This window comes from Erinaceus europaeus, chromosome 2 (assembly GCF_950295315.1).
Source record: "Erinaceus europaeus chromosome 2, mEriEur2.1, whole genome shotgun sequence".
Taxonomy (NCBI): Eukaryota; Metazoa; Chordata; class Mammalia; order Eulipotyphla; family Erinaceidae; genus Erinaceus; species Erinaceus europaeus.
Genome location: NC_080163.1, coordinates 32,831,150 through 32,847,922, shown reverse-complemented (window position 1 = coordinate 32,847,922; position 16,773 = coordinate 32,831,150). Strand labels below are relative to the sequence as shown.

At 36.7% G+C, this 16,773-nt stretch overlaps 1 protein-coding gene across 1 annotated transcript in view; it reads right to left on the bottom strand.

The window, feature by feature from the left end:
- ADAMTS19 (ADAM metallopeptidase with thrombospondin type 1 motif 19) overlaps positions 1-16,773 on the bottom strand; it is a 224,764-nt gene that overhangs the window by 158,915 nt on the left and 49,076 nt on the right. Inside the window, exons 4-6 of the mRNA XM_007528006.2 lie at positions 15,064-15,236; positions 12,146-12,229; positions 9,657-9,814 (exon numbers count right to left, since the gene is read on the bottom strand). Of these exons, the coding sequence (XP_007528068.2) occupies positions 9,657-9,814; positions 12,146-12,229; positions 15,064-15,236 (415 nt within the window). The remainder of the gene's footprint in view (positions 1-9,656; positions 9,815-12,145; positions 12,230-15,063; positions 15,237-16,773) is intronic.

Here is a 16,773-nt window from a genome sequence, read left to right as displayed (position 1 = left end):
ATTAAACAAGATCTTCGCCAACCGGATACAGCAACACATCAAAAAGATTGTTCATCATGACCAAGTGGGATTCATCCCAGGAATGCAAGGCTGGTTCAACATCCGTAAGTCAATCAATGTCATTCACCACATCAATAAAAGCAAAGCCAAAAACCACATGATTACCTCAATAGATGCAGAGAAAGCTTTTGACAAAATCCAACACCCATTCATGCTCAGAACTCTACAAAAAATGGGAATAGATGGGAAATTCCTCAAGATAGTGGAGTTGATATATAGCAAACCTACAGCCAACATCATACTCAATGGACAGAAGCTGAAAGCATTCCCCCTCAGATCGGGGACTAGACAGGGCTGTCCACTGTCACCCTTACTCTTCAACATAGTATTGGAAGTTCTTGCCATAGCAATCAGGCAAGAGAAAGAAATCAAAGGGATACAGATTGGAAGGGAAGAAGTCAAGCTCTCACTATTTGCAGATGATATGATAGTATACATAGAAAGACCTAAAGAATCCAGTAGAAAATTACTGCAAGTTATTAGGCAATATAGCAAGGTATCAGGCTACAAAATCAATGTACAAAAATCAGTGGCATTTCTTTATGCAAACACTAAATCTGAAGAAGAAGACATCCAGAAATCACTCCCATTTACTGTTTCAGCAAAATCAATCAAATACCTAGGAATAAAGTTGACCAAAGAAGTGAAAGACTTGTATACTGAATACTATTGAAAAGCTTCTGCACATCCAAAGAAACTATTAAACAAACAGAGAGACCCCTCACAGAATGGGAGAAGATCTTCATATGCCATACATCAGACAAGAAACTAATCACCAAAATATATAAAGAGCTCAGCAAACTTAGCCGCAAAAAAGCAAATGACCCCATCCAAAAATGGGCAGAGGAAATGAACAAAACATTCACCACAGAGGAGATCCAAAAGGCTAACAAACATATGAAAAACTGCTCTAGGTCACTGATTGTCAGAGAAATGCAAATTAAGACAACACTAAGATACCACCTCACTCCTGTAAGAATGGCATACATCAAAAAGGACAGCAGCAACAAATGCTGGAGAGGATGTGGGGACAGAGGAACCCTTTTACATTGCTGGTGGGAATGTAAATTGGTCCAGCCTCTGTGGAGAGCAGTCTGGAAAACTCTCAGAAGGCTAGACAAGGACCTTCCATATGACCCAGTAATTCCTCTCCTGGGGTTATACCCCAAGGACTCCATAACACCCAACCAAAAAGAGGTGTGTACTCCTATGTTCATAGCAGCACAATTCATAATAGCTAAAACCTGGAAGCAACCCAGGTGCCCAACAACAGATGAGTGGCTGAGAAAGCTGTGGTATATATACACAATGGAATACTATGCAGCTATCAAGAACAATGAACCCACCTTCGCTGACCCATCTTGGACAGAGCTAGAAGGAATTATGTTAAGTGAGCTAAGTCAGAAAGATCAAGATGAGTATGGGATGATCCCACTCATCAACAGAAGTTGAGTAAGAAGATCTGAAAGGGAAACTAAAAGCAGGACCTAACCAAATTGTAAGTAGGGCACCAAAGTAAAAACCCTGTGGTGAGGGGTAAACATGCAGCTTCCTGGGCCAGTGGGGGGTGGGAGTGGGTGGGAGGGATGGGTCACAGTCTTTTGGTGGTGGGAATAGTGTTCATGTACACTCCTAGCAAAATATAGACATATAAATCAGTAGTTAATTAATATGAGGGGGGAAATCAGTTGTATGTCTCATAACACAAACTGAATCTTTTTAATATATAGGCTGTGTATTTGATATGCGGACTCTCTCAAAAGCCTAGACCAAGTAGATTAGAAGCATCTATTAGCACAGCTATATACAAGATACTGGGTACTGTACAGCAAACCCTAACAAAAGGACTTTTCAAAGTTAACCCAATTACCAAATAATGTGATGATAACATTAACTATCGATTGTCTTTTTGAACTCTAAGACAGCAGGAACCTCACATCTCCACTATAGAGCCCCTACTTTCCCCAGTCCTGGTACCCTTGGATAGGGCCCACTTTCCCGTATGCCTCTCCCAATCCATATCAAATAATATTGCATCCGCTGATCACAACCTAACCAACGTGCAACGATTGCCACCTCAACATGCTTCACCTCAGACTGTGTCCAGAGACTTCACGTGTGGAATGACAACCCTTCAGCTTCATTACTCGGGTGAGACCTTTCCTTTTATAGAACACTCTAATTTCATCTCAGGTGGTTCACTTTCTAACAAAGTCCCATAACCTAGATATACACCAGTTTCTGTGAGAGAGAGCTTATGTGCACACGTATCCATAAACTACTGCAAAATATATACCTGAAAGCAGAAGTACACTAGAGTTTGCAGTGAATACCTCCCTAACACTTCCTCTCCACTATTCCAAGCTTGGGATCCATGATTGCTCAACAAATTGTTTGGCTTCATATGTTAACTCTCTTTTCAATCACCAGGTTCCAGATGCCACCAGGATGCTGGCTAGGCTTCCCTGGATTGAAGACCCCACCAATGTGTTCTGGAACTCAGCTTCCCCAGAGACATACCTTACTAGGGAAAGAGAGAGACAGACTGGGGGTATGGACCGACCAGTCAATGCCCATGTTCAGCGGGGAAGCAATTACAGAAGCCAGACCTTCTACCTTCTGCAACCCTCAATGACCCTGGGTCCATGCTCCCAGAGGGTTAGAGAATGGGAAAGCTATCAGGGGAGGGGGTGGGTTATGGGGATTGGGTGGTGGGAATTGTGTGGAGTTGTACCACTCCTACCTTATGTTTTTGTTCACTAATCCTTTCTTAAATAAAAAATTAAAAAAAAAACTAACACTGAATGATAAAGGAAAACATATCCTCCTGATAGTGTAAGATATGCAGATGCTGTAATTACAGGCGAGGAGGAATGAAAGTATGCTGACATTTTTGCTACAAGTAAATTAGCAGATATATTTGGCATGCCTCTACATAAGAAATCATAGAAATCAAATTAATCACAGGAACAGCATGCTGAGGTGGGTATATTAGACACTGGACAATTCTAGGGGCACATCTAAATATACAACCATAAAGCAGCCTTCTCTATTCCTAAGTGGCACACTCCCCTTAACAATTGTTACCCCCCCACCCCCATATCACAGGGGAGCTAGTGGCGTACTGTGCAATTTTTAACACATGGGTACAGTTTCTCATCCCCCAATGAGAGTTCCTTACAGAACATTACAACTAACCATTAAGGTCCTTCTACACTATTGTGCAGCAAGCCTTCAAGGTGCTGCCCACTTTTCCTCACCCCTCTTTCAGCTCCTTTTTTCTTTTTTTTTTTTTTCTGTGCAAGACACTATACTCCATCCAAGTTTAACTTTGTTTTTTTCCTCTCTGTCCCTAGTTCTTAATTTCCTGCTGTATGTGAGATCATTCAGTATTTGTCCTTCTCTTTTTGGCTTATCTCATTTAACATGATGCCTTCAAGTTTCATCAAAGATGATCCAAAGGAAGGGATTTTTTTAAAATCATTTTTAACAGCTGTATATCATTTCATTATATATACCACAATTTTTTAGCAACTCCTCTGATAATGGACATCTGGGTTGCTTCCAAGTTTTGACTATTACAACTGTGCTGCTATGAACATGGGTTCACATAGATCTCTTCTGCTAGGTGTTTTTGTTTTCTTTGGATAAATTCCTAGGAGAGAAATGGCTAAGTCAAAGGGTAGTCACTTTCTAATGCTATGAGAAACTTCAGACTGTTTTCCACAGGGGTTGGATCATTCCAGCAAATATTATGCAAGTGTCCCTTTCTCCCCACATCCTCTCCAACATTGTTGCTACTGGCCTTTTTAATGTATGACATTCTCACAAGTATAAAGCAGTATCTAATTCTTGTCTTTATTTGAATTTCTTTTATGGTCAGTGACTTTGAGCACTTTCTCATATGTTTGTTGGCACTCAATCTCTTCCTCTGTGAAGTCTCTATCCATGAACTCACCACAGTTTAGAATAGGGTTGTTTGGTCTTTTTGATGGTAAGTTTATTGAGTTCTTTATGTATTTTGGTTATTAGTCCTTTATCTGAAGTATAAAACCCTAACAATTTTCTTATGATTTATTAAGGACCTCTTACATACCAACCACTGGATAAAGAAGAGCATACAAAGATAATGAAAAGGCTTCCTCTGTGAAGAAAATGAAAAGATAACACACAATCATTTCTATAATGTGATAAGGAGCCCAGAATCGGTGAAGAAGACTAAAGAATTATACTAAATAATGCATAGTTGTATTTTGCAACTGCCTATGCCAGCAAGCAACAGGAGAAAGAAACACACATAACAGACGTCACTCAACACTATGGTAATGCAGAAAATTAAAGAGCCACATAAAAATCAAATCTTTGCCCTAGAGCCAAGAATCACGGAGTATAAAGTATATTCAGATGTAGACAGAGAAATTTTATATGCTTTGTCTAAATGTACAACACATCATATCATAATGTCTAAGGCTGCAACATAACTATTTGATTTCCATAATGTGAAACAAGGGGCTTCATCTGTAGCTAAACATCATGATAAAATGATGACAAATGCACTGCTTATTGTTAGGAGCACATAGAGGCCTCCCTACAGCCAATTTCTGTTAACTTGGTGAAGGCATGAATAAGGCATATTGTTTTATAAAATGCAAGGTCCTTCATCCAAAAATATTAGAGTACCTCTCAGGGTTATTAAAAAATAAATTGTTATCAACATTTTAAAATTTCAGATCAGGCTACATTGTCATCTGGTCAATTTTTAGCTTCTTTCCAGAGGAAAATGAATATATATATATAATATAATAATATATTCTTAATGTCATATGATTCAACATGGGGTGGGAGGATTTATTTGCTTCCTAGATCTGAGTTCAAATACTTTCACTTGTGCCTGATGTTGGGTAAGTGTGTCTGAAGTTTTCATTAGAGACTTTCACTATGTGAATTTAGGGAGATGACATTTTTAGATTTTGGCATCTGGGAAAGCAAATAATTCTGTTTAAATTCTGATTTGTACTTTTAAAAAAACTGAAATGCAGTTTTTGACTTCCAGGAATGAAGATGCATCTGAGAATAAGTCTCATTTTAAGAGCTTTACAGTGCCTTGGGAAATATCTATAAATGATTCATTCAAAAATCACTTTATGATTTATATCAAATTAATATATTTTTGCCATCTCTATATATTATATATATTTTTTAACTTACTTGCCAGTGGCAGGAGGTTGAGACTAACTTCCAGAAATGTTGTCCATAACCCAATAGCTTTTCAGCAAATCTGAAGGGCCAACTATCAGTAATAAAGTTAAATTCTAAACTAGAGAGCATTTTAAAGAGACACAGATTTAGGCTTTCTCCATGATTTCAAAGAGAAATGTGAAAAGTCACATGAGACATCACAGATTTGACTGTCAAAAGATGATGTTTTATGTTCTTGTTACTATGAACCCAGCAAGCACTAGACCAGCTCAGTTTACTTCATCTTATTACATAGAAAAATCTTAATATATACATTAACTCCGATAGTATACTAATGTTATTCATTGTATTTTAATAATTTTAGTTAGATAGGAAGAGGTGGGGGGAGGGGGGAAGGTCGCACCAAAACTTCCTCCTGTGTTTTTGTAGCAGGGCTTGAACCTTGATCAAAATGTGGCAAAGCAGTGAGTCTATTTTCTGAACCAAATATTCATTTTAGTTGAAACCAAAATTAAGAGTTCAACTAAAATCTCATTTACTCATAAGCATACCTCGCATACATTAATTATCTAAGCTAGGCATTCACCAAACTGAACTGGCTATGATTTAGTTTATCCAATATGAACAAGGACAAGGAAGCCATAGAAGTGAAGCTACATATCTGTTCATCATTATAATTGCACTAAATAAGGGTTGTTCTTCCTGAATTATTCGAACTAATACTTTGATTTTCTTGACCAATGGAATTAGATCACCTAGAAATAAAATATTCCTACTAGCAGACTACCTTTCACCAATACTGGAAGCCGTGATATGGCACAACTCTACGCATAAAAATAGATTCATAGGGGAGGAAAGAGATTTTTTTCAGCATCTGTGTTCATGTGTATGCCGTTATACAGAGGAAGTATCTTTTAATAACCCTAAATAAACATTAGCTTGTGTTCATCTATAAAGAGACAATTTAAGACACCTGATTGCAATGATACATTCAAGATGATTCATCTTCCAAACGATGCAGCATGAGTGTATCAGTTTTCTGCTGATGATAAGAAAGGACCAGAAATGCAAATAAAGACAACAATGAGATACCACTTCACTTCTGTGAGAATGTCATACATCAGAAAAGGTAGCAGCAACAGATTCTAGAGAGGTTGTGGGGGACAGAGGAACCCACCTACACTGCTGGTGGATCAATGTAAATTGATCCAACTCCTGTGGAGAGCAGTTTGGAGAAGTCTCAGAAAGCTAGAAGTGGACCTACCCTATGACTCTGTAGTTCCTCCCCTGGGGATATATCCTAAGGAACCTAACACACCCATGCAGAAAGATTTTTGATAGTATGTTCATAGCAGCACAATTTGTAGTAGCCAAAACCTGGAAGCAACCCAAGAGTCCAACAAAAAATGAATGGCTGAGCAAATTGTGATATATGTACACAGTGGAATACTATTCAGCTAGTAGAAATAGTGATTTCACCTTCTTCAGCTCATCTTGGATGGACCTTGAAGGAACCACGTTAAGTAAGATAAGTCAGAAAAAGAAGGATGAATATGGGATGATCTCACTCACAGACAGAAGCTGAAAATCATGAACATAAGGTAAAACACAAAGCAGAATTTGGACTGGCATTGGCGTATTGCATCAAAGTGAAAGATTCTGGGGTAGGGGGTTCAGGTCCAGAGCATCATGGCAGAAGAGGACCTAGTGGGGGGTGAATTATTATGTGGAAAACTGAGAAATGTCATGCACACACAAACTATCGTATTTTACTGTCAACTATAAACCATTAATCCCCTAATAAAGAAATTTTAAAATAATAATACAATAAAATATATATTTTTAAAGATTTTATTTATTTATTTATTAATGAGAAAGATAGGAGCAGAAAAAAAACCAGACATCATTCTGGTACATATGCTGCCGGGGATTGGACTCAGGACCTCATGCTCGAAAGTCCAGTGCCTTAACCACAGAGCCACCTCCCAGACCACAATAATTTTTTTTTAAACTTTTAAAAGAAAATTCACAGATTTAGCGGCTTAAAATGGGAGAACTGTATTACCTTTCTGTCCCAAAGCTCTAAAACCAAATATGGGTCAAATCAGACAAAAAAAAAAAAATCAAGGTGTCATTAGAGCTAAACTTTGGTAATTATTGTGCCAAGAGATATGCTGGGGGGAGGGAACTTTAGTGGTAGGTGTGTTGTGGAATTATAACTTTATTATCTTATAATCTTTTAAATCATTGTTAAATCTTGAATATAAAATCCTTACTAAGGCATACAATGTCCTGCATAACCCAGACCTTGACTACTCTTCAAATTTATATCAAACTGACCTCAGAGCTCTGCTTCATCCATGGCCATCTTCTTTCTACCTCTTATACTCTAAAATTTAGTAGTATTCATTCATTCAATCAATTTGTGGTGATATGAAAAAATAAAATGCATACAAATATAGAATTTCCTTCTTCAGAGAGAAATTTAGTGGGTGTAGGGGGAAGGAAAGAAAAAGAAAGAGGAGAGATAGACACTTGCAAACCAGCTTCACCACTTACCTGCTTCACCACTCATGAAGCTTCCCCTCCTGCAGTTGGAGAGCAAGAGCTCAAACCTAGGTTCTTGCACATGGTCATATGTGTGTTCAACCAGGTGTGCCACTGCCCACCCATTTTTTTCCCTTTACTAGAAATCTCTGTGAGTCACCCATCTGATCTTTTTAATATGACTTTTCCATATCATTTTAATAATCATCTATGCTACTGAATCATTAGCAATTTTATGGAATCAATCATGTGAATATAACCATCCACCTATATACAGACATTATTAGTATAGTAGGTGAATATTTAACTTAATAATAAACCACCTATGTTCTGAAGTAGTTGAACTATGTTTATACTCCCATCAAGCAAGGGAAACCATTACTGCATATTTTCAAAACTTCAATTTGGTGTGGATTTAATTGACATTTCTTATATTCTTATGTTTATTTTTTATTATTGGATAGAGACAAAAGGAATTGAGAGGGGGGAGATAGAGAGGAAGAGAAGCAGTGAGACACCTGTAGCACTGCTTCACCACTCATGAAGCTTTCCCCCCGCAGATGGATAACCTGGTCTTGAACCTACATCCTTGTACACCGTAATGTGCGTGCTTAACTTGGTGTCTCCTGCCCCTGGAATTTCTTCATTATTAGTGATGTTGGCCTTTCACTCATTAGCTTATTTTGCTGAAGCTTCTTTGTTTTATTTTGTGTGTTTTTGCAGAGCACAAGCTTCCGGAGAATACTTGTTATTCAATTAGAGAGAAAAGACAAAAGGCAGAACTTCAACAAGTGCTATGTGCCATAGCATTCACATGTAGGTGTCAGGATTCAAACCTAGAGTGCACACAGGGCAAGGCGTGCACCCTGCTAGATGAGCTATACTGCTGAGTTTAAAGTTTCATATATGCCTATACATAGTGGACTGGGTATTTCATTCTAATTTTCTTGTGAAATCATCTAAATGATTACTGAAACTAATTTTGACTGGTATATTTTTATATCCTAGCAAAAAAAATAATTGACTTAGCATGGTCATATAGATTTTCTTCTTAGAATATAATAATAATTTTTTTTAGTTGTAGTTTTCTGTGTATGATCTGTTATGGTTTAACATTACACAAGACTTTAGCAAGGTTGAGTTTTTTTTCCCCCTCTTGGGGATCTATCTATCTATCTATCTATTACAACATTTTGAATAGAATATCTTCTCAAAATTGAATTTCATTTGTGGTTTTATTATCACATGCAAGCCTATAATTTAATTTGGATAAAATTATTATCTTAATACTATAAGTGTTTATAATGTTTAGTCTTCCAATAAGTCTTTATTAAGGTCTTTAGTAGCAACAGTGCATTTGTAGGTAATGATTTAAAAGGTTTTCACATATATTTTTAAAACACTTGTTGTTTTCCAAGTGTTTGTGATTAGTATAAAATATCAGTCATTCCTAATGAAACTCAAAATGAGTTACAGGCTTCAATGAAATTATTTCTCAGTTAGAAACCAGAAAAATTGTCAGCCGTTGACTAAAATAAAGCATACAGCATAGGTTCATACTATTAGAGATCCACCACAATTCATCAGTTTTCATTGTCATTAGCAATGGTTTGTTTTCAACATCAAAAAAAATCAACTTCACAATCTTTTCATTAACTAAATTAATATTTTATAGAGATACCATCTGATGTGTGACTGTTTAGAAGTGAGGTATTGAAAGAGATGCCAACTACCAAAATATTGGGAGAAACACAAAATCTGGAATAAAAAGCATTCTGTGAAGGAAATAACATGATATATAGCATGTTCAAACATTTAGAAATGCCATTAATTAGCCACGGCATATTTACCTTGTTATAAGGATAGCTGCATCCACTGAAGTCATATCTTCACCCCAGCTTGTAGACATTTCTACATGAATGTCATTCTTTTTGCCAAATTCTTCATGTTGCCATTTGCAGAAACTCTCTAGCATTTTCTCCCCATGGTGCCCGATGTATAGATCTGCCTGTAACAAAAGATATTGCATTTTTAAGGTAAATCATTTTTAGATATTGCATTTTAAGGTAAGTCATTTTTAGATCTTTTATGTCTTTTGAAATATTCACAAAACTTTTTTTCATTTCTTTATTGGGGGATTAATGGTGTATAGTTGACAGCAAAACAGAATAGTTTGTATATGGATAACATTTCCCAGTTCTCCACATAATAACTCCATCCCCACTAGGTCCTCCTCATGGAACTTTTTGATTAGTAGATCAGACTGCTGACCATAACATTAATTACATCCCGGAAGATATTCAGGATTATTTTTTGCTGAGATAAAAGTTCAAAAACTTTGGGAAAGCACAATAGTTACAAAACCAGTTTAATACTATTTTGAGTGGTGGGTGAAGGTCAATCAAATATTAAGGAGGAGAGTATTTAAACTTAAATAAATTATTCTTTCTACAATTTATGAAAAAAGAAAGATTTCCCTGAAGAGTCAATTAAGCTTAGTGCTAAAATGAATCCACAGAACATCTGAAGGAGTTACTGATAAGAAAATATTCAAAAGCCATAGTTTAAATAAAAAAATAGAACTGTTATTAAGAGCCACTTTCTAAAATTAGATTTTGTAGAGGCTGGGTGGTGGCGCACCTGGTTGAGTGCATATGTCACAGGGCACAAGGACCCAAGTTCGAGTCCTCAGTCCCCATCTGCAGGGAGAAAGCTTTGGGAGTGGTGAAATAGTGCTGTAGATATCTCTCTGTCTCTTTCCCTCTCTATCTCCCCCTACCATCTCAATTTCTGACTGTTTCTACCTAATAAGTAAAGATAATTTTAAAATTTTAAAATATTTAAATTAAAAAAAATAAAGTTGGATTTTGGTGGACAGGTAGATAGCACAATGGTTATACAAAATACTTTCAGGCCTTAGAACTCAAATAAATCCCTCTCTCTGTTGTTACCGGTCATTTCTATCAGAAACAACACAACAGATCCCTTTGTGGACTCCTAGAGGACCTTGTCCTCAACTTGGATCAATAGTGGTAGAGAGTGTCCCATCCTCTGAAGGGAGGATAGACAACATACTCTATGTTACACCTGAGGAAGATGGGCCGATACTGGGGCAGCATGGAATGTTCCTACTCATGACCACATGATGTGAGCTCAGATCTAGAGGGATGCAGAGGTCACATAGGCTCCTAAGCTGATTATGGGCCCCAGATCACATCAAATTGATGGGGTTTACAGTCAACAATATTTATACCCCCTTCCCATATTAGAGAGCTACTCTCTTCCCTGATCCAGCTTTCTGGTCTCTTTTTCCAGCCATGACATCATTTCCCCAGACAATAACTTGGATCCACCTGTATATCAGATTTCAGGCTCAGGCAAAAAAAAAAAAAAAAAAAAAAACACTAATATAGCCACAGACCCTTTGGAACACAACTAAAATATGCCTATTAGCTACCTACAAAATGGAGACACCCCCCCAACTTTTCATCTAAACTATTTCAGCCTTTAGGTTCATGATTTTTCAATAATTTGTTTGGCTTTGTATGTTAACTCTCTTTTCAGCCACCAGGTTCCAGATGCTACCAAAATGCAACCAGACTTCCCTGGACAGACAACCCCATCAATGTGTCCTGGAGCTCTGCTTCCCCAGAGCCCTTCCCCACTAGGGAAAAAGACAGGCTGGGAGTATGGATCGATCAGTCAATGCCCAAGTTCAGCGGGAAAGCAATTACAGAAGCCAGACCTTCAACCTTCTGCCTCCCACAATAACCTTGGGTCCATACTCTCAGAGGGTTCAAGAACAGGAAAGCTATAAGGGGAGGGGATGGGATACGGAGGTGTGGTGGTGGGAATTGTGCAAAGTTGTACCCTTTTTTATCCTATGGTTTAGTCAATGTTTCCTTTTTATAAATAAAAAATTAAAAAAAAAAAAAAACAACTTTCAGGCCTAAGCCTCCAAAGTCTCAGATTCAATCCACCATATCACCATAAACTAGACTAAATAGTGTTCTGGTCTTTGTCTCCTCCAGTATCTTTCTCTTTGTATCTTTCTTCCTCGTTAAAATAAAGCAAACCGTGTGTGTGTGTGTGTGTGTGTGTGTGTGTATGTGTTTAAAATTATATTTTGAAAGGTTTTCAGAAATTAAGAACACTTCATTTTTGGAACACAGTTGAGGTATTAACCAAAACTTAAGTCCTGTTTTACATATATTTGAAGTGATTCAGTGGATATTTATGAATTTAAGGTCAGTAGAAAGTATATCTCGAACATTTACTTGAAAGTACCTGAACATAATTTTTCACCCACTTAGTTAAACAAAAATCTTGTTTTTCTTACTGGAGTTTCGTGGAGCAGAATAAGCTTTATCACACAGAGATTGACCTGCACACCAAGACTCTTGTGTTGAAAAAGGTTAAAAACCTACAAGGGGAAGGAGGGAAAAGAAAGGAAATGAAACCTCTAAAGTAAAAAATGAAACACGTCTTCATTCTCTTTAAATTCTAGACATAGAAGTGTTAATTTAATTGATAAGCTCCACATATTAAAAATTACTTAAATTATTAAGACATTAAGCAATGATAACTTAGTTTATCCATTTTAGATATAAGGAAATGTATACCTCACAGTCTGAGATACTGAGACCTCAATAGATTATGCTTCCCAGTGAATTATAGAAAGGGTTGGCCTTTTAATGATACTGTGGAGAATAACTAAGGTTTTCAACCCTAGACTTTTTTTTAAGACCACAAAAAAAAAAATAGAGTCTTGCTTATGTGTAGGAAAAACGATCATGAAGTGTTAGCCCTCGACACACACCAGTTAATGGAATAGGTTACCATGCACAAGGACTGGGTTACGACCTAACCCCACTTGAAGGAAAAACTTCAAGAGTGGTGGAGCAGTGCTGTCCCAATCTCTCTCTCTCTCTCTCTCTCTCTCTCTCTCTCTCTCTCTGTGTGTGTGTGTGTGTGTGTGTGTGTGTGTGTGTGTCCAGGGTTATTGCTGGAGCTTGGTGCCAGCACTATGAACCCACTGCTCTTGGAAGACATTTTCCCCATTTTACTGGATATGGCAGAGATAAATTGAGAGAGAAGGGGAGATAGAGATAGAGTTAGAGAGAGAAAAATATAGAGAGAGAGAGAAAGAGAGAGAGAGAGAGAGAGAGAAGAGATGCCCGCAGACCTGCTCCACTACATGTGAAGCATTCCCCCCTATAGGTGGGAAGCAGGGGCTCAAACCTGGATAATTGCAAGGGTCCTTGCCCTTAGTACTATGTGCACTTAACCAGTGCACCACTGCCTAGCCCCTTTCCTAGCCTCTCTATCCTCCTTCTCCTCTCAGCTATCTTTATTTAAAAAAAATCATCCTGCATTATCCCACCTTGCAATTTAATTTATTCCTTAGATTCATTTACCCCCTAGGCTGCTGTAAAAGAGAAAATGGGTTTTCAAAACTCCTCTTTAAGTGCTGTCCATGAAGACCAGGTTACAAGCTATTGTTACTTAATGGTGTCTAAACATTATGTATGGGGATTCCCCAAACATGACATGTATGGCAATCCTGAAAATGAAAGTAATTTTTTTATGTAGTAGCCGATTGTCTTTCATAAAATTTATAATGGAAAACATTAAAAAAAGGGCACAGAAAAATCACCGTTGCATAGGTCTCACTAGTTAGAAGCTGAAGTTGGTTGCTATGTTAGTTTCCATTCACAAAATCCTCAAAGTGTTCAGGAGGTTGGTCAATATGGACAGAAATCACTGACTATCATATGGTCAAGTCTATCCACAGAAAAACTGTCTAATGACAGGTTAAAAATAGATTATAAGGAACTTCACAAAACCAATGATATTAGTAGGTCTTGTTTTCTCTTATAACTATAATTCAATCATTATAAATATATATGATTTAAAATTATAATGATAACTTATATATGAATACTTATATTTGTTTTAATATAACTTTTTAAAAGTTTATTTATTTTTATTTGATAAGAAATAAATATTGAGAGTGGAAGGAGAGATAGAAAGAAAGTGAGAAAGAGAGATACAGACATCACTTCTTCAAAACTTGTAAAGCTTCCTTTCTGCAAATGGGGTCTAGGACCTTAGACCCAGGCCCCTGGGCATGGTAGTGTGTGTGCTCAACCTGGTCCAACACCAAATTCTGTATTTGTTTTTAATTTCTGTTATTCCACCTTAAGGACAATACTTCACTCTAACCATTTGCTTCTTCCTTCAAGAAGGCATATTCAGCAGGATATGTAATTAACTCAAAGGACACAATAGTAGTAAGTACCAACAAGATAGCAGGAGCAAACTAGATTTATAGATTTCATACATTTTCAACCAAGTTACATGAGGTTAAAATTTTAAAAATGCATTATTGGGTTTTACTCAGTAACTAATGTGTCTGTTTTTCAACATAAGATTTTAATGAATTACTAACTTCTGTTTTTTATCTACTTCATAGTCTATTGTTCTTTTGGTGGAGTCATTCATATGAACTAATATAATTACATATTTACTAGCTTTATCTAAAGGCATTTTATAAAAGGGAATTAAAGGGCAATAAAAATTAAATAGAGATGGCAGTCTGCCACATAAAATATTAAATAACAGGGGGTCGGGCAGTGGCGCAGTGGGTTAAGCGCATGTGGCGCAAAGCGCAGGGACAGGGTAAGGATCCCGGTTCGAGCCCCCGGCTCCCCACCTGCAGGGGAGTCGCTTCACAGGCGGTGAAGCAGGTGTCTATCTTTCTCTCCCCTGCTCTGTCTTCGCCTCCTCTCTCCATTTCTCTCTGTCCTATCCAACAACGAATTACGTCAACAAGGGCAATAATAATAGCCACAACGAAGCTACAACAAGGGCAACAAAAGGGGGAAAAAAATGGCCTCCAGGAGCGGTGGATTCATGGTGCAGGCACCGAGCCCAGCAAGAACCCTGGAGGAGGAAAAAAAAATTAAATAAGAGAATTTTATTAGAAGGTGCAAATTGTGTGAAGCTGTACCCCTCTTATCCTATGGTTTTGTCAGTTTCCTTTTTATAAATAAAAGATAAAAAAAGAAAAGAAAGTGCAAATTATTTTTACATCTACTTAAGATGGATCAGTTAGGTGTGCTCAATGTATTTTTTCTGATGTCAGTAAAAGAAAGGAATATCAGCAAGTTAATTTGTAAAGAACTTCATTATACTCACACATTTCTTCCTGAGTTTTCTTGAAAAAAATCCAAGCGCACTTTAAAGTTTGCCTACCATATTTAAGATGGTTAGAATGAATCTCCTGGCTGCATCTGCTCCATGATAGGAAACCATTGCTGCGTCTGCAACCACTACAGTCTCTATGTTGTATTCTTGGGGTAATTTGTACGAATGCCGTTTCCCTCTTCCACTCTCTGTTAGTTTTTTAGATCTAGGTCTTCCTTTATCTGCAACAGAGAAATGAATTTTTAAAAAGTACCACCATCATAGAAAATGAAGAGAAAGTTTGTTCCTCTACTGATCAAAATGTAATGCTTATTTTTATTAAGGTAATACGCTTATTGAATATGAACATAAACCAATGATTCAGTGGTGAGCAAACCAAAAAATATTCCTGGCACACATGAAATCTAAAAGAACATTGGTCTTTGGAGTGTGATGCTAGAATCAGACAAACTAAACCATTTTTAGATCTGTCCTGTTAGCTTTGACATTTATTATTTCCATTGAGGTATTAACACCTTCTAATTAGCCTGAGTGTATTCATTTGTAAAAATGAATACCAACACCTCCTTTCTAAAGTGCTGATAGGTTATAAGATGGCATTAGTAACATATTTAGTATAGAGGTTCCAGAATGAAATAATTCAACATATAAGAGATGCCGCGGTTTTCTTTCTGAAACTGTAAAATATAAAGGCCTATTTGCAAGAAATATCTGAAGTGACTGTATCATGCATCCTAATTTCAAACAGGTGCCTCTAATTACTAAAATATTGTGTGTGGGGGTAGGGGTTGGCATCAAAATATCTCACTTGGATAAAGCACTGCTTTTTCATGGATGTGTGGCCCAGGTTGCTTTGGAGGAAGCTTCTGTGCTATGGTTTCTGTTCGATCCTCTGTCTCTCTGTCTCTATTTCTGTCTCTGCCTCAAGAATGTCAGTCTAAAGAATGTCAGTCTAGAGTAGTGAAGCCCCAGTAATTATTACATAAATAAATAAGTAAACAAATATATAAATCTAACAAAGGATTTTGTCTGCCTTCCATGAGGAATTTTGGCCTCGGGGTAAACGGGACTCCTCAAGGAGGATCAATTTTAAACAATAATTACACATAAATATATTTATAAATTTAATGACATAAGACTATACAATTTCTACTTATGTAACTATGTTCGTATCAAAATGAAAAGCATGCCACCAAGTGGGAGAAAATATTTATAAGGATTCTTTGTGTAGAGAAATAAAATCTCCCTGTAGTATATAGAAACACTAAAGACACTTAGAACATATAATACTATAAATCAATGATACCTAAATAAAAAATTAAGGAAAAAATCATGTTAAAAATAAGAAGCTACTTTAAGTCAATTGTTGGGCAACACAAATGTAAAATGGATAAAGGAAATGAGCAATCATTTCTCATAAAAAGATAGTTAACTAGCTTATAAGGAGGTGTTCAAGCTCATTAGTCTTTATAAATAGCAAATTAAAAGCACGAGTTAAAGCACTTAGAATGGCTAATATAGATGATGACATCAAGTGTAGTTAAGAGTGTTGGGATAACAGAAGTTCTGTATACATGCATATCAAATTTAAACTATGATAATTTTTTTAAAAGTTGACAAACTGTGATATTATCTACTACAGCTTAATAATTGAATACTCAATGAACTAAGAAATGAATTCATTCATCAGAAATGAATACTAATTATACATACTAGTTATATGCAGTGACCATTAGTCACACTATGGATAATGAAATA